Source organism: Chionomys nivalis, chromosome 6 (assembly GCF_950005125.1).
Source record: "Chionomys nivalis chromosome 6, mChiNiv1.1, whole genome shotgun sequence".
Taxonomy (NCBI): domain Eukaryota; kingdom Metazoa; phylum Chordata; class Mammalia; order Rodentia; family Cricetidae; genus Chionomys; species Chionomys nivalis.
This window is the reverse complement of record NC_080091.1, coordinates 90,348,000-90,370,932: the sequence shown is the minus strand read 5'-3', so window position 1 is coordinate 90,370,932 and position 22,933 is coordinate 90,348,000. Positions and strand designations below refer to the sequence as shown.

Here is a 22,933-nt window from a genome sequence, read left to right as displayed (position 1 = left end):
CGGGCTGTTCTTTCGGACAGGAGGCTCAAGGGAGACGCTAACACCACGGACAGCAGCGCGACGGGGACTCTAGGGAGCTCAGACCCCCTTCAGCCTTGGGATCCCCTCCTTAGGGCCTAGAGGGGAGCAGGTCACATGACGGGGCGGGTCACGTGACGGGCGGGACGCTCACGTTTCCTGCTCACAGGCGGTCGCTGAGCCTGCTCTGTGCGCATGTTTCGCAAGGCGAGTGACTTTTCTTCTGGAAACCACACCGTCGTCGTCCCGCGTCCCCGCACGACCGCGCACCGCTCACGTGACTCCGCACGGCCGCGGGCCGGGCCCTTCGCGTCGCCGGGTGCCTTCCGCGTCGGCTTCAGCGCGCCTGCGCAGACCGCCAGGCCCGGTCGGCAGGTTGGTTGGCGGCCCCGTCGTAAAGCGTCGTGGGGCGCCTCGCCGGATGCGCCGTGGGGTCCCAGTGCCCGGCGTCTTCCGGGAGCGGGGTTCGCTCTCTGCGGGGCTTGAGCCCAGGCCCGGTGGCCGCAGACCCCAAGCCGGCCGCGCGCCAGGCGCCGATGGCCGGCCGCTCCCTGGGGCAGGCGGTAGCCACCGTGTCACTCTCCGTGGCCCTCGCGTCCGTGGCTGTCCGGTCGTCAGGTTGTCGTGGCGTCCCCGCGTCCAGGTACCCCGTTTCTAGGGCGGGTTGCGGCTCCCCCAGACCTGCCTTTCCCGGGGGCTGTGCCGGCGCACGGGGTTTAGCAAGGACCTTTCTCCAGCTCCGGTGTTTCAGTTTGCCCTCATGGCTATGCCGCCAGCGTTGATTCGCAGGTCACCGGGGTTTACCGGGCATTTGACTGTGCGTTGCCCCGTGTGAGGGTTAATACTGATGCCTGCACAGAGACACACACACTGTCGGTGTGAGTAGCAGGCACCGCTTGCTGTGCGCAGGGACCGCGGGGCTGGGACCTCGCTCTTTCTGCTGGGCCAATGGCTGGGAAAGTTGCAAGCCTGGTTCTGTTGAGTCCTCCACACCAGGGTCTGTAGCAGTGGTCCTCGCCCTCCCCTCCCTAGAGCACAAACGCCCACACTTCAGACTTGACCTTTCCCAGGAGGCCGACTGTCAGCAAGCTTCAGTTTCGCAGAGGAAAGAGAATTCCGTGGTTCTCAGCCGGCTCATTAGATCAAGTTTGAAATTTCTCAGGGCTCTGGTTGCAGACGTGCCATCTTTCTTAGTCTTTTTGAAAGTAGAATGACTTCTGCTGTCTGTGGTTTGTAGGCCCAGTGACTTTATCTCTTTTCTTTCTTCCTGACAGTGCTTATAAAACCCCTCAATCAGAGCGTCCCCCTCTGCTGGTGTGAATGAACTTCCCTTTATACATCTGGTCTTCTTCAGTGGGGTTTGCCGAGGGAGAAACTCAACTCAGGCAATCACTGATGGCTGCTTTTGTTGATTGTTACCAGAACAATACAAAGATGCTCGGTGTTCCTCGTTATTGTAGTAAGATGGGGAAGGGAACTTTGACAGTGGGGTATCCGGAACCGAAACTGCATATTCAGAAGAAAAGCCCAAAGCTGAGTCAGCAAGAATGTGTCACGTGCCAGCTAATCTAATATTGTAAACCATCTGGGGAGCGACAAGAGCGATATCACTTCAAGAGTTTTGTGGCTATCATTTTCTTCAGGGGCGTGGCCCAGTTTAGAGCCTGGCTCTGCATTCTGACTGCTGTGAGTGTATGACCTTAGTTAGCCTACTAGGCTCCCAAGGCTTTGTTAGACTTATTTCGAAAACAGAGGTTTCTGAGGGTCAGATGAGTGGGCAGAACTCCATCACTTAGCTCTTAGAAACTATAACACTGAGATTTTCCTCGGTTCAAAGCAACATGCCGCTTTTGAATTTCTTTTATTGCCAGTCTTAGGAACTGGTCTCTGCTTTGTAAGATGCTTTTTGTTAGTTTTCTAATTCCCATCTGTTAGGGCAAACATTTCCTGCATGGATCTGGTATTCAATGAAAGCACTTATACTCTGTGTATGTTTATAATAAGTATTCTTGTCCCAATAGCCATCACTATCTCACACTGGAGAGCGGATTAAATGGGATTATCAGATGCAGAGTCTGATTTTATTTTGCTATTTATTTTAAAAATATTTATGGATGTTTCTTTCTCTCTGAGCATGTGTGCAGTTGTGTGTGCTTGTGCACCTGTGTTGAGTCCAGAAGATGATATTGGGGGTCTTATCTCTCACGGTTTGCCTATTCCTTTGAGGAAGATTCTCTCCCTTAATCTGGGGCTTGTGTTTTTTTCGGCTGGGCAGGATCCTCCTGCCTCTGCCGCCTCACCTCCTGCCAACTGGGGTTACATGTGTGTGGATGCCTGGCTTTTTAGATGGTACCGGGACCTGGACTCCGATCCGCAGGGACTGGGTGGTTGCTGCTCTTAGCAGAAGCGTTGTCTCCCAGCTCCACTACTTTCCTTAAGAAATTAAATTCATTAGGAAAGTAAGCATCAGGCGTGTCAATCTCATGAGACTGGAGAGCACATTGGCACCATTTGCTTGCTTAGTCTTCCCTAAGTTGGAGAACAGAGAACTTCAGATTGCTTGGTTGGGATAGAATAGAAGAATGAGTATGTTTTTTTGGTTGGGATAGAATAGAAGAGTGAGTTTGTTTTTCTTGCCCTATTTCCATCCATGAAACTTATCTCTCATTTCAAAAATAGAGAACAGGACTCTGTTAACTGTTGCTTTTAAAAAACATATTCCTGGAATCTAGTTAGATAAATACACATGTTTCACACTTGTGTATTTTTGAGTATGAGCTTTGAATGATACTTGTTTTTGAGAGAACTTAAAACTTGGGTTTCCAGATCTCTAGTGGCTGAAGGAAGCATGCCGACAGATAGGCAAACAATGAAAACCTGCAAGTTTTCTTGGTGTGTGAAGCAGTTTGCTGAGTGGCCAGGCTGGCTTTGATCAGGCGGTCTTCCTGGCTGTCCATACTGCTCGGGAATTGTACTTGTACTTTGGATAAAGTCAGTCAGGTTATATATTCTCCTGCTCTTCACTGAAGCCTGCCTCCCTGCGGTGTGAGCCTCCTCATCAAGTGGGCATCCCTGCAGTTTGGGAGTTTGACAGTACCACATGGGTGAGGAGTGTGCGCAAATGAAGGGGCAGCGTTGTGACAGTTACTGAATGGGATCAAGGAAGACAGACTAAAGTCAGGCAGAGCAAACAGTTTGTTGTTGTCTTACAAAAACAATCACCCTGTGTTGAAATGACTCAGTCACCACGGGTAACTCATGGCCATGCAATAACTTGCACATAACCTTTCTTTCTTTCTTTCTTTCTTTCTTTCTTTCTTTCTTTCTTTCTTTCTTTCTTTCTTTCTTTCTTTCTTTCCTTTCTTTCTTCCTTCCTTCCTTCCTTCCTTCCTTCCTTCCTTCCTTCCTTCCTTCCTTTCTTTCTTTTAGTAAATTTATTTATAAACTATTGTTTATATTTTTACCCATGGCTGAGTTTTCATAGCACACACACACCCTTTTCCTAAAAGAACATAAAACTAACATTCTGCCCCGTTTGCTCAGCTAAAATAATTGCAGCCAATAGGCAACAGTTATAAGATTAACCAGTTTGTGTGTGCATGCTGGTGTGTGCCACTGTGTGTGTGTGTGTGTGTGTACACATATGTAAACCAGAGGGTGATACCAGATGTCTTCATTGGTCCCTCACTGACCCCGGAGCTCATCCGTATCACCTGGCTGGCTGTTGAGCTTTTTCCACCTGCTCTACTCCAGTGTTGCGGTGACAGACAGTGCTTAGTGCTCACCTTTTGTGTCGGTGCTGGGGCTCTAACTTAGGTCTCTGTGCTTGTGTAGCAAGCATTTTACTGAGTTACCGCTTCAGTCCAGATTTAGTTTTCAAAATCTTCATGTTTGAAAATCCTTCATGGATGTTACATGTTCTTAACTTGAATTTTTTGATTTAAAGTGTTTATTTTGCTTTTTAATCCTAGTGTGTGTGCATGCACACATGCATGTGAGTGTCAGTGCCCTCAGAGGTCAGCGGCCTTGTCTATCCTGGAGCTGGAGTTGCGGTGGTTGTGCGCCGTCTGACGTAGGTGTTGGGAACCAGCTCGGCTCCTCTGGAGGAGCAGTACACACCTCTGAGTCATCAATCTCTTCAGCCCCAATTTCCTAATATTTAGAAGTTTTTGAAATTGAAAATGTTTTGGGAGTCTTTGAACTAGGTTTTTTAGTTCATATGCTTTGGAATGTTTCTAAGATGTTTCTCTTTTTCTCCTCAGAAACTCATTTCCATCCTGTGGATTTCACCTTGACGCTGTCATCATGTCAGGTTCTAACGGTGCCAATGAGAATTCCCACAACAAGGCTCGGACATCTCCTTACCCCGGCTCTAAGGTCGAGCGGAGTCAGGTTCCTAATGAGAAGGTGGGCTGGCTTGTGGAGTGGCAGGACTATAACCCGGTGGAGTACACTGCAGTCTCCGTCTTGGCTGGGCCCAGGTGGGCAGACCCTCAGATCAGGTGAGCCATAAGCTGGTCGTGGCTAGGGGTAACGTATCTACAGGTCATGTGTTTTAAATTATCATTTGTCCCTTGGGAAATCATTTTTATCCATGCTGGGTGTTGTTACAAGTCAGTTTTCACGTCCCCTTGAATTTTTCCAAAGCAAACAGTCTTTGCTGTTTCGTGAGGCTCTCCTAATAGGCAAATCTATTTTGGTTTGAAACAGCTGCGATAGCGTCTGTTTTGCAGTTGTAGTTGGGTAGTTGTAGTTGTACCCTCTGTTGTTTCGGCACAGTGAGGCTGGTGTTTGAGGTTGTGAGCGTATTTGTGAGACGTGTTTCCAGATGACCAAAACCAGACGATGAGTGTGAAAAAGTAGGGAAGGGCGTGCAAAAAGTGGGAAAGGGAAGGAGGGGCAGAGTGCTCTGTGTTCCTGGAAGTGCTCAGGTGGTTCATATTTTATGATTATATTCTCTTTCTAGCTTTGGCAAGCTATAATCGACAAAAATTGTATGTATTTAAGATATATAGCTCAGTGTTTGTTGTAATATGAGCGGCAGGGCTGCGTCTCCGGCACCCGGCCGCCCACATGGCTAGCTTATGCCCCGAAATAATTACACGGAAACTGTATTTTTTTTTTTTTTTTTTTTTTGGTTTTTCGAGACAGGGTTTCTCTGTGGCTTTGGAGTCTGTCCTGGAACTAGCTCTTGTAGACCAGGCTGGTCTCGAACTCACAGAGATCCGCCTGCCTCTGCCTCCCGAGTGCTGGGATTAAAGGCGTGCGCCAGGAAACTGTATTTTTTTAAACACTGCCTGGCTCATTAGTTTTAGCCTCTTATTGGCTAGCTCTTACATATTGATCTAACCCATTTTTAATATTTTGTGTAGCACCATGAGCTGGCTTACCAGGAAAGATCTTAACCTGCGTCTGTCTGGAGTGGGAGAATCATGGCGACTCCTGACTCAGCTTTTTTCTTTCAGCATTTTTTTTTGTTTACTCCACCCACCTAAGGTTTGGCCTATCAAATGGGCTAAGGCAGTTTTCTTTATTAGTTAACCAATGAAAGCAACAGATAAAATACAAGAACCACCTCCATCAAGTGTTTGGATTCACATCTACATTGAAGTGATCAGCACAGTAGTGCCAGTTAACGTAGCCATTGCTGTCTTGTGCCCTTGTTTTTGTGGTGAGAACATTTGAGGTGTGTCTTCAGTAGGTTTCAGGTGTACAGCACAGTGCAGCTGTGGTCGCAGACGGCGGGTCTCTAGAGCCAATGCTCACACACAGTCAAGCTTGTGGTCGCAGACGGCGGGTCTCTAGAGCCAGTGCTCACACACAGTCAAGCCTGTGTCCTTTCAGCGTCATCTTCCCAGCTTGCTGCTATTTATGCTTCTCTTAATGATAAATAAAATACAGTAGTGAAATTATTTTCTTTTTTAAAAGATTTCAGGAGCTAGAGAGAGTGAGAACTCATTGGTTAAGAATACTTGTTGCTCTTGCAGAGGACCCGGGTTTGGTTTCCAACATTTACATGGTAGTGCACAACCAATCATAACTCCAATTTCAGGGGCTCTGATACCTTCTTATCTCCATGGGCACTGTGGACCCACATGATGGATGTAATAAATGCAGGCAAAACACAAACACATATATACATAAATATATATAATAATATCATATGATACATATAAAATAAAGTCAATCTAAAATTTTTTTTAATGTTACTCATTCATTGGATTCATTTTAATTATTTTGCTTTAATATTTAATTATTGTTGCTAGTCAATGCAGACCATGTAACCCAGTATAGACAAATTCAACAGAACTGCCATATATGGGCTTCCCATGCATGCTTCAGCATTGCCAGGACATAAATTTCAAATTTTCTGATTTCATTGCTAACTATCAAAAGGCACATTCACAGCCTAATTTTATATTTTAACTCATCTATAAAAGCATAAGACTGCACATGTTGATGTTTTGATGAATGTATATTTGAATCAGCTTTAATATAGCCATTTCCTCAAACATCCTTTCTTTAAGTTGAAAACAATCTAAATCATTTCTTCTTGCCTTTTGAAATAGTCTGTAACCACTCTGAAGTTACCAGAACCCTTAATCCTATCTAAATAGACATCAGTGCCCATAGAGTAGGCTGTCCCCAACCCCTTTGTAGTAGTGATTTCTTGTTGGGACCACCATCTCACAAATAAAAATATGGAGACTTATTATTAATTATGAAAGCTCGGCCATTAGCTGAGGCCTGTCTCAGCTGGCTCTTATAATGTAAATTAACCCATTTATATTATCTATGTTCTCTTCCATCGTGTACCTTCTGTTTCCTCTCCATTCTGAGCGGTGACCTGCCTTTCTTCTTGCCAGAGTTCTCTCTCTGCCCAGAAGTCCCGCCTACACCTCCTGCCCGGATATTGTCCATTTAGCTCTTTATTATACCAATCACAGAAGTACACCTTCACACAGTAATCAAATATGCCACAATATTTCCCCCCTTTGTCTAAATAAAAAGGGAGTTTTTTATTTTTATTTAATAATATAGTAAATATTAGTGATACTAATACAGTAAAACTATATGCAATAAGAACAATTATCAAATAAAAATTACATTCACAGTGTCCAGTCCATTTGTATTTGGCAAATTGGATAATTTGCAGCTGTATGTTGGTCTGACATTTACTTCTAAGATAAACAAAGTGATTTCAGGCTGGGAGATTGGTCAGTGGGTAAAGTGCTAACTGTGGAAGGGTCTGGGCATGAGTTTGGTCCCCAGAACCAATGTAAAAAGTTGGGGGTGGGGGTGAAGGGGCAGCATGTGCTTGTAACCCCAGTGCTGCAGAGGCTGGGATCGTGGGATCCCTGGAGCTCGCTGGCCAGCAGCCCAGCATATTTGTCCAGTTCCAGACCAGTAAGAGGCTCTGCCTAAGAAAAATGAGTGACCCCTGAGAATTGATCCCTGAGGTTGACCTCAGTCTCTACACACACAAATGTGCACATGTGTAACCCCACCCCAGCACTTGTGGCAACAGAAGTCCAGCAAACAAGTTGATTGAAGTAGATACCACCAGGAGAGTGCTAACTACAGGCTAGGCAGTGTAAGTGGGTGATTGGGTAGCCAGCAGCTACCCACATAGAGTTCCTTAGGAAGGAAGTTCTGCCATCTTATGGCACAGCTGGGGTTACTGTTCACAGTACTTTGTTATATATTTTATAAAGAGTTAGACAAGAGAATTTCAAAAGTTCCCCATGTAAAGAAGTAGCAAATGTGTAAGATGATGTAAATGCTAATGACTCAGATTTGATCATCACAGTTATACATGTCAGATAACCATTCTGTACTCCATAATACGTACAGTGATTACGTATCAGTTAAAAAGACAAAAAAAAGAAAACACCAATGTTTGCTCTGCTGATGGCTGATAACGTGTTGGCTCCCGAGTTTATTCTCACACTCTTTGCTAAACTACCATCACATAAGCTCAGAAGAAGAGCCCCAGGCCTCTCTCATACCAAATCCAGCAAGTAACATATGCATGTATGTGAACAACTGTACACGTGGGCGCAGTGTAACATGAAGAGAACATGGGTCTGTGTGAATAACTGTACACGTGGGCGCAGTGTAACATGAAGAGAACATGTATCTGTGTGAACAACTGTATACATGGGCGCAATGTAACATGAAGAGAACATGTATCTGTGTGAACAACTGTATACGTGGGCGCAGTGTAACATGAAGAGAACATATGCATCTGTGAACAGCTGTACACGTGGGCGCAGTGTAACACGAAGAGAGCATGTATCTGTGAACAAATGTACATGTGGGTGCAGTGTAACATGAGGAGAACAAGGCTGAGTATAGGGGGTGAGGAAGGACTGAGTGCAGGTGGTGGCCATGAGTTACGAAGAGGACATGTGCTAATTGCTTTTCCAGTTGTAACGCTGATGGAGTTTGTTGGTTCAGAAGGAAGCTCTTGTTTGGGATCCTGTGGGAGCCAGCAGTTGCCATAGTGCACCCACAGACAGTTCTGTGTTATTGTTATGATATGGACATTTTGCTCATGTAGGAGGGAGTCCCTTCTTTCAAAAGGGTTAACAGGCCTCATAATACAACATCCTTTTCTGCTTTGGATAAAAAGGATCCTTGCCCACCCCTAGAGCCTGCTTTGATTGAATAAGATGATTTGTAAATCAGAACATACTCTTAAATTTTTCAGATATCTTTTTTTTTTTCTTTTTGGATTTTTCGAGACAGGGTTTCTCCATAGCTTTTTGGTTCCTGTCCTGGAACTAGCTCTTGTAGACCAGGCTGGCCTCGAACTCACAGAGATCCGCCTGCCTCTGCCTCCCGAGTGCTGGGATTAAAGGCATGCGCCACCACCGCCTGGCTTCAGATATTTTTTTTTTCTGTTTGTTTTGAATAGCAGTGAGTTACATCGTTAAGCTGTAGGTGGTATCTAATCATTATTTTATTTTGCATTGCAGTGAGAGCAACTTTTCTCCCAAATTCAATGAAAAGGACGGGCATGTGGAGAGGAAGAGCCAGAATGGCCTGTACGAGATTGAAAATGGAAGACCCAGGTGGGTGCTGGCATGAAGCGATTTAGCGTAAGTCTGGAGGGCATTCACAGTGTAAGTGAAGTAATTAAATTTCCACAGAGCTCTGGGTACACACATATAATTTTAGTTCTGTTTAACAGATTCAGAAAGAACGTTAGCAATTTGCACACAGCTAGTAAGTGACAGAATTTGAATGTATTGTTTCAGAATTTTATCTTGAAGGTTGAAATAATTGAATAAATTATAAAAAGGGATTATAATTTATGTTTTCAGTGGATATTTATTAAGTGAGGTAATGGCTTCTAGTAAGAATTTATGCAAACATGTAAGACATGAAAGCTTGAACTCTTTGCTGGGTGAGATTGTTCGGTGTGTGACGTTTCCACTGCAGTACTGACTGCCTGCTCTGGGGACTCTTAGTGGAGGGATTGACTTCTGTAACTTCTTCTCTAACCTGTACACACACATACTAAATAAAATGCAATTTAGAAAAGACAAGTAAAGCCCAATAATTTTAACATCAAGGCTCATTTTGCCCATCTCCCTTACATGTCCATGAGTTTGAAGAAAAAATTATTGTCTGTTAGCCAGGTGACTTTGAAAAGTATGTTTGTGAATTTAGTACAAAATTAAAAAAAAAAAACACTCAGTTTCAACAGCAGTAATGAACGTAGGCCTACGTGCAGATGCACAGAGCTGCCATTGTTTTCTGGGGGGGAGGGGTGGCACATGCCTTTAATCCTAGCACTTGGGAGGCAAAGGCAGGCAGATCGTCTCTGCAAGTTCAAAGCCAGCCTGGTCTGCAGAGCAAGTTCCAGGACGGCCAGAGCTGTTACACAGAGAGAAACCCTGTCTCAAAAAAAAAAAACAAACCAAAAAACCAAAAACACAAACAAACAAACAAACAACACAACAACAACAAAACAAACAAACAAAAAGTTAGGGGACTGGGACTCTGTAGATAAAACTCTTGTTGTACAGGCATAAAGACAGGAGTGTGGCCCTCCAGAGCCCACATAAAAGCCGAGCAGGCATGGTGGCTTCCTGTAACCTCATGGCTCAAGAAAGGGACAGAGACAGGGTATCCCAGAGGTAAATTGACTTGCTAGGCTACCTCAGACTAGCTGATTTTCTCTTCCTTGATGAAGTGGAGAGCTGTTGATGACACCTCATGCCAGATGTCTGCCTCCTGCCTCACACATGTACACCTGCCAGCGCACAAGCAAGCATGTATACACACATGCATGCTGTATCAAGCCAAACTTTAAAAAATGAATGCATTCAATTGATTGTATGTTGTTTGTGGTCTCTGTCCTTTTCCTTCCTAGAAACCCTGCAGGGAGGACAGGACTGGTTGGCCGGGGCCTTTTGGGGAGATGGGGCCCAAATCATGCTGCAGATCCCATCATAACCAGGTAAGATCTGAGTGGGGTTCAGTAGCAGAGAGTGAAGTGATTAGAAAATACAAATGTTAGCTTTCTGTGTGTGTGTGTATGTGTGTGTGTTTGTGTGCGCGTGTGCATACATGGGACTTTATGGGACATTATAGTGTGTGTGGAAGAACAAAGCTGTAGTTTTAGCTAGGAATTGTGGCTTATGTTGTAATCCCCATTCATGGGAGATTGAAGCAGGAGGGTTGACGTGGATTTGGGGCCTGTCTCAAAGTCTCAAAATCAGTCAGTCAGGTAATTAAGTTGTGGTTTTATGATGTAGGTGGACATCAGGTGTTATCTACCAGGCTTGTCCAGCTTACTGCCCACGGGCTGCATTCTGTACCCAGAGAAGGCTGTGAATGTGGCCCAATGCAGCACAGATGATTTGAATTGAGAGCTCATTTCTTGAGCATGAGCTTTGTAAATGACAAAATCATGTTGCAGTGTCAAAAGTTTGGACACATCTGGCAGTTATATATTAAACATCTTTTTTGTTTTTGTTTCCCCCAGCTCTGAGTAGGTACTTTAGAGGGCATAAAAAAGTGTAAAAATTAAACTTTTGGTCATTTGAAGAGCTATAGCTTCATTTGCAAGGTGGAAAATTTAAAATAAAATGCATGAAACCTGACCAACTGGAGACATGTTCCGAGAAATGCATTAGTCAATTTTCTCATTGTGTGCCTGTCACATCGTGCACTTATACAGCCTAGAGGATGCAGGCCAGTCATTCACTGTGGCCTCTTGATGCAAGAGACTTACTGCATGTGAGACGCAGGAGACAGCTGGAGTAACATGTTGTAATGTCTTAGAGTAAACTTGCTTGTTTGTAAACACACCAAAGAAGGCATGATTGTTAACTTGATGCCATTACAAAGAATCCAGGAGCTTTCATTAGAATGCCACCAGACAGACCGTGAGGGCATCTCAGGAGTGAAAGTTACTCCCACCCCTGACCTCAAACATCTGAAAGGGTACACTTACTCACAGTCTTACCTTAGAAGGGAGCCGTGGGGTACCATGTTTGCACAGGGATGCTGCCCTTTGCAGAGAATGGCTGATGGAGAATGATCTGTGAAAGCCGTCCATACCTTCAGTTTCAGATTAGTGAGTGTATTAAGTATGGGGCAGGTAAAGTAGCAGATGGTACCAGCATTTTAGCTGGGCTCTGAGTCATTCTGTTTCCCTTGAGTCACCCCCATGCCTCTGTGGAAATAAGGGAGCTCTCTAAAATGCTAGCAGGCTGTGGCATTCTTTTCAGAACACAGATTTGAGAATCATGCTGTGTAGCCATTTGCTGGTTTCTTCAGCTTCATGCTCCACCCCCTTCTCACTTGCTCATAGTGCCAGACCTGAGTAGATGCTCAGTTTTTTGGACCAGTATCTTATTGCTTTGTATCTTTCTTATGTTATATTTGGGTCTGCACTAATTATACTTTTAATTTATGTTTCCTGTGCTCCTCAGTCTGAAACCTTTCTTATAATGCAGCACTTTAGGGTTTGGCTCTGCTCCTTCGAGAGGACTTGTGGGTTAGATAAAGAAACGTGGAGACCTATCCAAACTAGTGTGCTTTCATGTTTCTTCTGGAGTGAGAATCGCAGCATAGACTTTCCTTTTGTTATTGGAAGTACAAAGTTCTTATCTTTTTCTCGAAGACCAGTTTTACAAAAAACCTTGAAGTTGGGGGTGTAGGTTAGGAAGGGGAGGGGAGGCTTGTCCTTGGAAAAGAGGATGTGGTTAGAAAACACGTGTTCTAGACCGGCCATTCCCTAATGTAATTTAATTCAAGACATAATAGGATGGAGGGCCCCCCCATAGTCTAAAGATGCCGTAAAGACTGAAAAGTATTTCACAGTCAGCTGAAATACTGGTAGCCTGCTGTTCTGATCTCCAGGGTGAAGTGATCAATAGAAGTATTGCCAGGTCTTTTTTATCATTTCATGCAACACATTTGAAAACCTTTCCTTCAAGTTATGTTCTGCTTTTAAATGTTTTTTTTGACAGACTTTAAGTAGTAAGAATTATATATAATCTAAATTCTTCTTAAAAAGAATACAACATCCTTGTGTGAAGTAAACTTCCTAAATATAGCATTTTTCTAATAAAGACAGTCTTTTAAACTGGTGGTTTTGGGTAAATAAGTACTTTGTTATATAGAGAACATCTTTATGGTGTTGGCACAGGTGTGAGCTGGAACCTTGTCTTCTGTCCTGTTCACAGGTGGAAAAGAGATGACAGTGGCAATAAAATCACACATCCTGTTTCCGGGAAATGCATCTTACAGTTTGTTGCAATAAAGAGGAAAGACTGTGGAGAGTGGGCAATCCCAGGGGTAAGCACGGCCCCACCATCTGCTGATGCTATCGCTGTTCATTGCTGAGCTCGCTCACTATGAAGCTCCTGTGTGAGGAGGCTGCCCCTTCATGCCCCACCACAGTCCTCACCATAGAGTTTCACTGCTGCCAAGTTTAGAATGCTGTAAGCTTTTTTGGATTCAAGTACAGTTGTAGTGTCTTTGGAAAGAACATGAACTTTTGGCTAGATAGAGGCTCATGTTCTGCTCTGTGCACTGGCTGCTGGGTGATGGAGTCCAGGCTTTTATCATTACAATGAAGGTAGCCCCATTTACCTTGGAGAGATAGCCAGTGAGTATTTGACATATGGGTAGCACTCGTAACTTAAGGTCTATCTCAGTTGTTATATATTGTTGGAGGGAGATTGCTTGTTCTTTTCAACCGCCCGGCTAGCTTAGACCTGAAAAAATCACACAGAAACTGTATTAATTAAAACACTGCTTGACCCATTAGCTCTAGCTTCTTATTGGCCAAGTCTTATATTAATTTAACCCATTTCTATTAATCTGTATATCACCACGTGGCTGTGGCTTGCCAGGTAAAGAACTAAGCATCTATCTCCGGTGGCTCCATGGCTTCTCTCTGACTCCACCCTTCTTTCTCCCAGCATTCAGCCTAGCTTTCCCCACCTACCTAAGTTCTGCCTTGCTATAGGTCCAAAGCAGTTTCTTTATTTATTAATGGTAATCACAGCACAAGAGAGGGGACTCCCACGTCGCTTCCCCTTTTCTAATTAAATAAAAAGAAAGGTTTTAACTTTAACATAGTAAAATTACATATAACAAAACAGGTATCAAACAAGACTTAGTTACAATATTTATATCTACTCTATCTTTTATCATAACTAAGGAAAACTATAACTATAATATTACCTAAGTAAACAGGAAGTACATTGTAAGCAACTTCCAAAATTCTAGAATTGACAGAGACATCTTGCTGCCTGGACAGACACTCAAAGTTCTTCTGTACCATTGGGGCATCCATCTTCAGCCTACAGGCCCATAGTATCCAGCAGACTTTTCCATGAAGCAAGAAATCTCAAAGACAGTTCTGCCTATATTGACAGTTTTCAGTCACTTTCTTCTGTGTCCTGAAGAATGTCTTGCAGACTCTTTTATGAAGCAGGAACCCTGAAGGATTGTATCACCTTTAAGCAAGTTCAGCAGTCATTTCTCTGTGGGTCCTTCATGTCCAGTTTATTAAGCAGTCCAGGCAAGAGCAGTTTCTTGCCCAAATGGCTAGCCAACTCCATAAGGAGCCTCTTTGATGCCCATCTTTCTCTTGAAGTAATTGATGCTGCCAGGAGCAGAGGTGTCTCACTGTCAAAAGTCCTAAGTTAATAAAACATTTTAAATGCCACATTCGGTAGTCTTTGAAAGATTTGAAGAATGCCTCTCTAACTGAAATATATCTCTATACATCTAGAAAATCTAACTGACATGACTACAAGCTTGACTATTATAGATGAGTATCTATCAACTTATATTTCTTCATTATACATTACATTTTTAAATGAACTACACACACACAATACCTTAATCAAGATCAACTATATATATATACATATAACAAAATTGACCTTAAATTTGTTTCAATAAACCAAGATCCAATTGGTCAAATTATTCATATCTATATCATATCCCCCTTTAAATATAAACAAACATTTATAGACAATATTTGGGAATATGGGCGTAGTTTTCTCCATACTGCTTCTTGCTGATTGTTGGGCATAGTAATTTTTGGAGGGTGTTCACAGCAGTCTTCAGGGGTTCTTGCTCCATCAAACCACACCAGTCTGGAAGCAACCCACAGGTTCTCATCCTTTGTGGAAACAAGAGAAGAACCTCTTTTCCAAGGCATCATATCCTTAGACCCAAATTTGGAAGTGGCTTACTGGGTAAAGATCCCAGCATCTGTCTCCTGTGGCTTCTTGGCTTCTCTCTGACTCCGACCTTCTTTTTCCCAGCATTCAACCTAGCTTTCTCTGTCTACCTAAGTTCTGCCTTGCTATAGGTCCAAACAGTTTCTTTATTCATTAATGGTAATCACAGCACACAGAGGGGACTCCCACATCAATATACATTTAGTGTTTTTTACTGAATTCATATAATTTTTAAACATAATAAAAAGATAACCACTTGTTACAAACTTTTCCTTAAAGTTCCATATCACCATCAGGAAGAGTGTACTTATAGCCCATATTGACTTTGTGCCGTATTTGAAGATACATATATCATACGCGTGGTAGAGGCTTTATAGTTTGTCTTATTGTGAGATGGAGGTAGTCTGAGGGAAGATGAGTTTTTATGAATATACTGCAGTCAGTAAGAATATGTCTTTCTTTGTAGTGTAAAAGTGGAATGGAATTACAGACTGTAGCTGCTGGTCCAAGCTTAGGCCGATCCATGTGTACCAGACCACTCATGCTGGATGCAGTGACACAAAAATGAGTTCATCATAGGGCATTCCATTTTTATTGTCATTTGAAATCTGATCAAGGAAGCCATTGTTGTTGTTGATACATTTCCTTAATCGCTCTCTGCCTTTGTCAGTTAATATTGAAGACACTGAGATATAACAGAGCCATATATATACTACATTCCTGTGGGAAAGGCAGCCAACGTAGTAAGATGAAAAAGTTAAATGTATTTTGACAGTAGATGATACAAGAAAAACTCAGGCAGGAAGGACAGGAAGTCAAAAGGGAATGAGAGATTGCAATTTTAGCTACAGCTAGAGAAGGCTTTTGGGGAAGGTGACATTTAAAGGGTGTAATGAAGGAAGCAAATTTTAGTTTCTATGGAGAAGCAAACATTTCGGTTTGCAGCAGCTCTCAGATGCAGTGTTGCTGGTGTCTTCTGAGGAAGCCATCATGGCTGGATGGATCAGACAGTGCAGGCAGAGCCATTGTGCTGTTTTCTTGCCTCCAGGCCTTGAAGTTTGGGTTTAGAAAGTATCAAGAAATGAATTTGCCTGGCAGAGTTTGCTGTAACCTCACCATGGACCATTGCTGTGGCCCGTGTATGCGTCGCCTCTCTTGCGTGCTTCTGCTGGGAACAAATGGTTTAAGAAGCTCTTGTCAGCGAGGGTGGGGATAACGATTGTGGGCAAAGACAGTAATACTTGTTTATTGTACCAGTCAGTGAATTCGGTCGAATGAACCAAAGCTTTCTACTTCTTAAAACTGTGCCCATAGGGTATGGTAGACCCTGGAGAGAAGATCAGTGCCACACTGAAAAGGGAGTTTGGTGAGGAGGCCCTCAACTCTTTGCAGAAGTCCAGTGCTGAGAAGAGAGAGATCGAGGAGAAGCTGCACACACTCTTCAGCCAGGAGCATCTCGTGGTAAGGGGCTCCGGGGAGGGAGGCTCTGGCAAGGGCTGTGGCCTAACGGCAGGGGACTTGGGGTCTGCTCACAAAGCAGATTCTCCTTAATGTTTCTATCCTGGCTTTAGCTCATTTGATCATTTACTGCGTTTTTTTCCCTCTAATTTTTCTTCAGCAGCGGACTGAACTTGTGTGACCAAAAAAGCTCTTTTCTAACACACCGGGAAGTCAATAAACAGATCTCTTTGTTTACAGGAATCTAGCTTGTTGTGAAAGGCCATTTACATCTTAGACTTGTTTTTTACAAGGTGTTTTTTTGGGGGGGCTCATTTACCCACATTGTGTTGATAGCTAGAATTAAATTTTTCCTTTTATCAACAAGCTTTAAATTTCAATTTTCAGATTTCTCTGTTTCCTAGGTTTATCATATCCTTCAACATATGAAATTATAATCACAGAAATTGTTAAAAACAGAAAACACTTACACTATGGACATGGCCCAAGTTGACTGTCTCAGTTTCCCCTTAGTGCTGTTGAATTTGGGGTTCCAGCACACAGAGTGTATTCTACCACTACGCTCATCCCCAGCCTCGCTCAGATTCTGTGATACTGAGGATTCTGTGAATTCCACAGCTGCCACAAAAGAGAATATTGTCCCCTTAGGAATATAAAAAGTCTATGAAGCTATGATAAACGTTCTATGCTATTTACATTTCTTTGTAATCATTTTGGGGATAAAATCTATATCATTGCGTACAATCTTACCTGCTTTAAAGTGTCCAGCTCAGCAGTGTCAGTGTGTGTCAGTTAGCTGCTCTCCCACTCACTCCCGTCTCAGCCGAGACCGTTGTCTCTGTCCCTCCATAGATCTATAAGGGCTATGTTGACGATCCTCGGAACACTGATAATGCGTGGATGGAGACAGAAGCTGTGAACTACCACGACGAAACAGGTGATTCTAATCTTAAATGTGTCCATTGACTAGAGTTGAGGCCAGCTGAAGCCAAGATGTCTCCTAGGACGTCATTACAACTGGTATCTCAGCTATTTAAACTGTTAACTGTTGAGGTTAGGGTTGTGTGTATCTGCGAGTGAAGCTGTTAGTATTAAAAGAGCTCTGAGAACAAAGCCTGCAAAGTTTGTCTGCAATGACTAAATATCCTTGATCTGTCGATGGCAGTGGGGTTGGAGTTACAGGCTAACATAATACCATTTAAAGCCAGCAATTGCTTACTACATTTATTAAACTTTAATTAAATTTGTCTAAACAAAAGCAAAAGCAAGTGAGAATTTGGGCAGGGCAGTTTGGCATGAGGTAAGAAATGGCATTTACATTTACCCTGTGTGATGTGCCGCCCTGGTGCTGTGGCCTCGGGTGCTGCGGCCTCAGTTGCTGTGCGTCTGTAATAAGCATGTGTTGCTGAGCAAGTGCGTTTCCTCATCTGTAGGTCTTGGGATTTAGAGACAGTTTGTAACTACAGAAGAGAAGGGAACCTGCTGTTTCAGAGTGACTTACGGTCGTTATGCATCGGCTGGCTCCTTGGAACATCCTTCCTTGCTAAGCTGAGTGGTGTTTTACGCATTTGGCCTTTATTTAAGGAGTTAATTAAATGAGGCTGTGTTGAGAGAACTCTGTGTTCTGGCTCTTTGCTGAGCTGCCTGATCTTATGCTAACCACTTGTCCCTGGACCAGAGACTTAGATGTGGGAGGTCTCCTTTCACTCAGCCTGTTCTTGGCCTTGGGGAAACTCCAGCACCAAATCCTTTCTCTATGCAGCAATTCTGCCTAGAACTTAGAAGCTGCATGCGAATGGAGTTTAGATGGGGTTTCTGCAGTTTAACTGCACACAACTCATTATTTATTTGCAAGGGTAAAAAAAAAAATGACCTTTTCTCCAAAGATTGAAGGTGGATTTTTATACCTGATGGGTGGGATTGATCTTTCTCTGTAAAAAGAAAACTCTTTGCCCATAAATTCCAAATCTTTGGCTCTCGATTTACCTATTTAGATTGGCTGTGATTTACCTAACGAAAGGAATTAAAGCAAGTAGACCTGTGGGCACTAGGCCTCTGTCTCTAGTCTTCCTCACACCTTTGGGCATCTTAGAGGCTTCTTGGTAAGGTGGTCTAAGCTATGCTCTTCTCTTGGTTGAATCCCTTACTGCTAATATATTGTGCATAGAGGCAGTAAACTGTATGCCCCAGGCTGGCTGCTCTTCCCCTTCCCTGCCATGACGGGATTTTCTACCCACGGGACTGGCAGTGTGGATATGAGAGCTGTTTGTTTTCAGGTCAGTTTTCTTCTCGCTAGAGGTGGCTGCTGATGTCTGTATGCATTTAAATATTAGTCAGGTGACCAGAGGAGTGAAACAAAGTCTAGATATTGTTAGTTCAGATAAAACACAGCGTGCCAGAGGACTGTACTGAGCTAATAGGACACTTTAAATCTGTGATTCCCAACCTTCCCAATGTGACGGACGGCCCTTTAATGCACTTCCTTGTGTCGTGGTGATCCCCAAGCATGAAATTATTTTTGTTGCTACTTCATAGCTGTAATTTTTCTTCTCTTATGAGTTGTAACATAAACATCTGTGTTTTCTGATGGTCTTAGGCAACCCCTGTGAAAGGGGTCGCAACCTTAGGTTGAGGATCTCTACGTCAGCTTTATGGCAGCTGTGTGTCTCTCAGTTTGTGGAGGTGTTGGCAGCTGGAGTGTGGGTCGATGTAGAGCTGGGATGCTGGTGCCTGCTCTTAGAGCCATGGCCAGAGCATTGTCTACTTTAAGAAGGACTTCTGTTGTCTAACTGTACTGGTGATTTACATAAGTAAAATAATTGAAACTTAGAGAATAGATGATGTAAAGAAGAAAATATAAACCACCACCTTCAATTACCAGTTTGCCGTAGCTTCCTCCAAACTTTGTGCACCTTCACAAATACACAGATCAAAGGTGCTTCCGCTGCTTGGTGTTTCACATAGAAGAATATTGTGGCCGCTTGACGGCAACAGATGTGGGCTGGCCTCAAATAGCCCAGGCTGTCCTGAGCTCACTCTGTAGCCCAGGCTGTCCTGAGCTCAGTATATAGCTTAGTCTGGCCATGATCTCGTGGGCAGTCTTCCTGCCTATGACTCCCAAATACTGGGATTCCAGTCATGGACTACCTACCCTGCTACGTTTAGTGACGGTGGTGGTCCATTGTTTATCTCTATCATTTTTTCACCTGTATCACAGAGGTGGAAAGTTTGATCCGGTCCATTTTTAAGAATGAGATATGGTGCAGGGTACAGCAGTTAAGAGCACTGAACGGTCTTCTAGAGGACCTGGGTTCAACTTGCAGTACCGTCATCGTGACTCATGTGTCTGTAACTACAGTTCCAGGGATGCTGGTGCCCTCTTCTGGCCTCTTCCAGCACCTGGCACACATATGGTGCACAGAAAGTTATGCAGACAAAACACTCATGCACATAGAAATAAATAAAAATTAAAGGACGTAGTATATAATACCAAATGTTTATGTACATACATAAAACATGCACATATGTTGCCTTAAATAGTTTACTCTCAATGTCCTCTGGATCATTGTTTCTGAGACAGAGTCTCATTATATAACCCAGGCTGACTGAGCTGATGGCAGACACCTGCCTCAGTTCTCTGCGGTGCTCAGGGTACTGCAGTAGGCCATCACACCTTGTTTAACCTAACAGTCTGGTCCATTAGGTGTTCTAATCAAAGTTATAATTATAATCAAAATCATCTCTCCAGGGAGAGTTCGTCTTTAACATACTGGGTAATAATCAATATGATCTTTCCAGGGAGACAGTTGGTCTTTAACACACTGGGTAATAATCAATATGATCTCCCCAGGGAGAGTTGTCTTTAACTCACTGGGTAAACATTGACAGCTTATCCTGTAGGAAGAGCATTTGCATCTCTAACAGTGATGGCATTTCTATATGTGTAAATACAATTATAGATACATTGTATTTTAGTTTCCAATTTGGCATCTAATTATAAACTTAAAACAATAAAGTGAGTTATAGATTTGCTTTTTAGGTTTTTTATATTTAACTCTATAATCCTTTTGGAATCTGTTTTTGAAAAGGTTTTCATACAATGTGGCATCTCTCTTCCTCTCAAAGGAATAGTCTTTAAAGAGAAAAATTTTCAACTAATATTTAATCAGTTAAAATTTAGAAATTTTGGAATATTCTGGTTTTTAATCCTTTGGCTACCTAGTAACAAAGATTTAATCTTATTTTTAGTAAGACAATTTGAGGATACAGAATTACATTTAAAAAAAAAAAGCAGAATAAACGAATTTCCTTTCTTTTGGTGTTGCTTCTTTGAAACCCAGGGGACACCATGGACAAGCTCACCCTGGAGGCCGGAGATGATGCGGGGAAGGTGAAGTGGGTGGACATCAGCGACCAGCTCAAGCTCTATGCCAGCCACTCTCAGTTCATCAAACTCGTGGCTGAGAAACGAGATGCGCACTGGAGCGAGGACCCTGCCACTGACAGCCACGGACCATAGCTTGTCCCCAGAGGCCACGTGGGAGCACTGCAGACAGCAGGGACACAGTACTCACATGCCACAAGACACTCGGAAATGTTTGCAACTCGGTAAAGTGAGTGAACCCAGGGAAGTAGAACTCTGAATTTTAAACTTTCTTCTCAGAGGATTAGAGGTCAACAGATTTTGTATGTATGAACAAAAGCATGTCCGAACAAAACTTAAATAACAAATGTTCTCTGAAGAATTGTAAATAAAATAAAAATAAAACACAGCTGCTGGTGACTTGTGTTTCTAGTTCTTATTTTTAGCTTTCCCCTCTGCCTTTGAGCTGAGTGATGCCCTTCTGAACTAGACTTCTTTTGGAGGGTGCCACTTCACACGTGCTGTTAATGCCTGACTTGATTCCTTTAAACTGTTGGCTTGGTTTTTGTTTTGTTTCTTGTGTGTGCAGTGCCCAAGAAGGACAGAAGAGGGCGTTGGCTCCCCGGAACCTAGATTTAAATGTGGTTCTGAGCCTTCATGCGTGTGCTGGGAATGAAACCCCTGTCCTGGGAGAGCAACCAATGCTCTTAACTGCTCAGCCATCTCTCTAGCCTGAGTTGCCAGTTTTACAATGGCATTGCATTCTCTCTCTCTCTCTCTCTCTCTCTCTCTCTCTCTCTCTCTCTCTCTCTCTCTCTCTCTCTCTCTCTTCTCTCTATTTTGAGGCAAAGTCTTATTGTGTCTCAATTATTCTTGTGGTCAAAGATCAAACTCAGTGAATAGACATTCCTATTCTCCTTTTTAGAATATTTAAATTTTAAAAATATGCCCAGGTAAATTAGTGATTCCTAGAGCCGTCACTTTACAGTGACTGCTTCTGACAAAGAATAGACATAGAAGGGAATTGTTCAGGCTAGCAGGGAGCCTCTGTGAGTTCAGGTGGCTTTCTGGATAATATTAAGGATTGAAGGAGCTTCTTTGAGAGGTGCCTGCTAATATTACAATCCCTGATGGAGGAGAGAATGTGTTGGTGGGGTCCCTCAGAAAGAAGAAGGGGAAGTAATGCCATCTCACCCCAGTGAACCAGGTGTCACCCGCTGGCCAGGGCTGTCCTCTGGCACGCTCAGCCTGAACGAGAGGCCCATGTTTGCTGGATTCCATTAGGATTCCAGCAGGACCTCTGAAGACTCTCCAGCGTAGGGAAAGGGGGGTGTGGTAGTTTTGTCTTCTTGAGATTTGAGAATAAGGGTCACTCCAGCCAGAGGGAAGGACAAAGGGGGTGGGGTATATGCCAGGACCCTGCATGGTAGGTGAGCTGGGCTGAGCTGGTTGCAGCCTTTGCAGCCCGCTGAAGTTTGCTGAGGAGCTCTGAGACCTGGATTTCAAGGTGAACGTCCAGAAATGCCTGGCCCTCAGATGTGTCACGGGCACTTGGACCCGATGAGGATGGGTGCTCAGGAGGTGCTGGGTGAAGCCGGCTTGGAGAGAACGCCATTTCCCAGCACCGAGACTGAGCTCCTTTCTAAGGCTCCCGAGAAGCTTTGAGCAGCCACAAAACACGTGCACTGAAAGCCACAGAGATGTTTTAGTGAGAATTTTATTTCGAGCAGATAGTCTGTAGATAATAGATCCCTGTGCTGTTTGAAGTTTCACAGGACTTTTTTCAGAGTATTCAAGACGGTAAGACTCTTCCAAGCTGCAGATAACTTAGAACAGGAAATCTGGACAAAACTCAGCACCATCTGCAATAGAGAAGACATTCAAACCACTGGCTTCCGGCCTTCCTGTCAGGAGTATCTGCTTGTGGTCACCAGTGGTCCACCACAGTCACTGGTGGTCCTCTGTTCTTGCTCATGTCTGAGGTCACTGGTGGTCCCCTGTTCTTGCTCATGTCTGCCCACAGTCACTGGTGGTCCCCCGTTCATGCTCATGTCTGCCCACAGTCACTGGTGGTCCCCTGTTCTTGCTCATGTCTGAGGTCACTGGTGGTCCCTGTTCTTGCTCATGTCTGCTCGTGGTTATGAGCCTGCGTTTGGGGTGAAGTTTTTCTCTCCAGGAGACCTTAGTAGCATCAGTAGGGATGCTAGATAGTGCCGAGTATCGCTCCATCCTCAGGTGTTTTACAGATGAAGCAGCTGGCGTTTGGAAAGATTGCTCAAGACTTTCTCCCCCAAGGGACGGAGCTGAGATTCGATCCCAGTCTCCCTAGCCCCAGAGTGTGCTCTTTGTCAGCTCTATTCCCTACCGAGTT

At 43.7% G+C, this 22,933-nt stretch overlaps 1 protein-coding gene across 2 annotated transcripts; it reads left to right on the top strand.

The window, feature by feature from the left end:
* The first annotated feature begins 260 nt into the window (after positions 1-260).
* Positions 261-20,975, top strand: Nudt9 (nudix hydrolase 9). 2 transcript variants are annotated; one of them, XM_057771537.1, is made up of 8 exons: positions 261-393; positions 4,281-4,520; positions 9,000-9,095; positions 10,403-10,489; positions 12,726-12,837; positions 16,056-16,202; positions 17,052-17,136; positions 20,540-20,975. In XM_057771537.1, exons 2-8 carry the CDS (start codon positions 4,324-4,326, stop codon positions 20,716-20,718), a joined length of 903 nt encoding a protein of 300 aa, XP_057627520.1. In that variant the 5' UTR covers positions 261-393; positions 4,281-4,323; the 3' UTR covers positions 20,719-20,975. The 2 variants fall into 2 exon arrangements, with proteins under 2 accessions (XP_057627520.1, XP_057627519.1); XM_057771536.1 differs by lacking the exon at positions 261-393 and adding an exon at positions 416-661.
* Positions 20,976-22,933: the final 1,958 nt, after the last annotated feature.

Bases quoted from the DNA above. Each gene is read 5' to 3' on its own strand.
- Nudt9 (XM_057771536.1), top strand. From the start codon at position 555: ATGGCCGGCCGCTCCCTGGGGCAGGCGGTAGCCACCGTGTCACTCTCC. The intron at 12,838-16,055 runs GTAAGCACGGCC...CTGTGCCCATAG, and splicing joins GAGAGTGGGCAATCCCAGGG to GGTATGGTAGACCCTGGAGA. The intron at 16,203-17,051 runs GTAAGGGGCTCC...GTCCCTCCATAG, and splicing joins TCAGCCAGGAGCATCTCGTG to ATCTATAAGGGCTATGTTGA.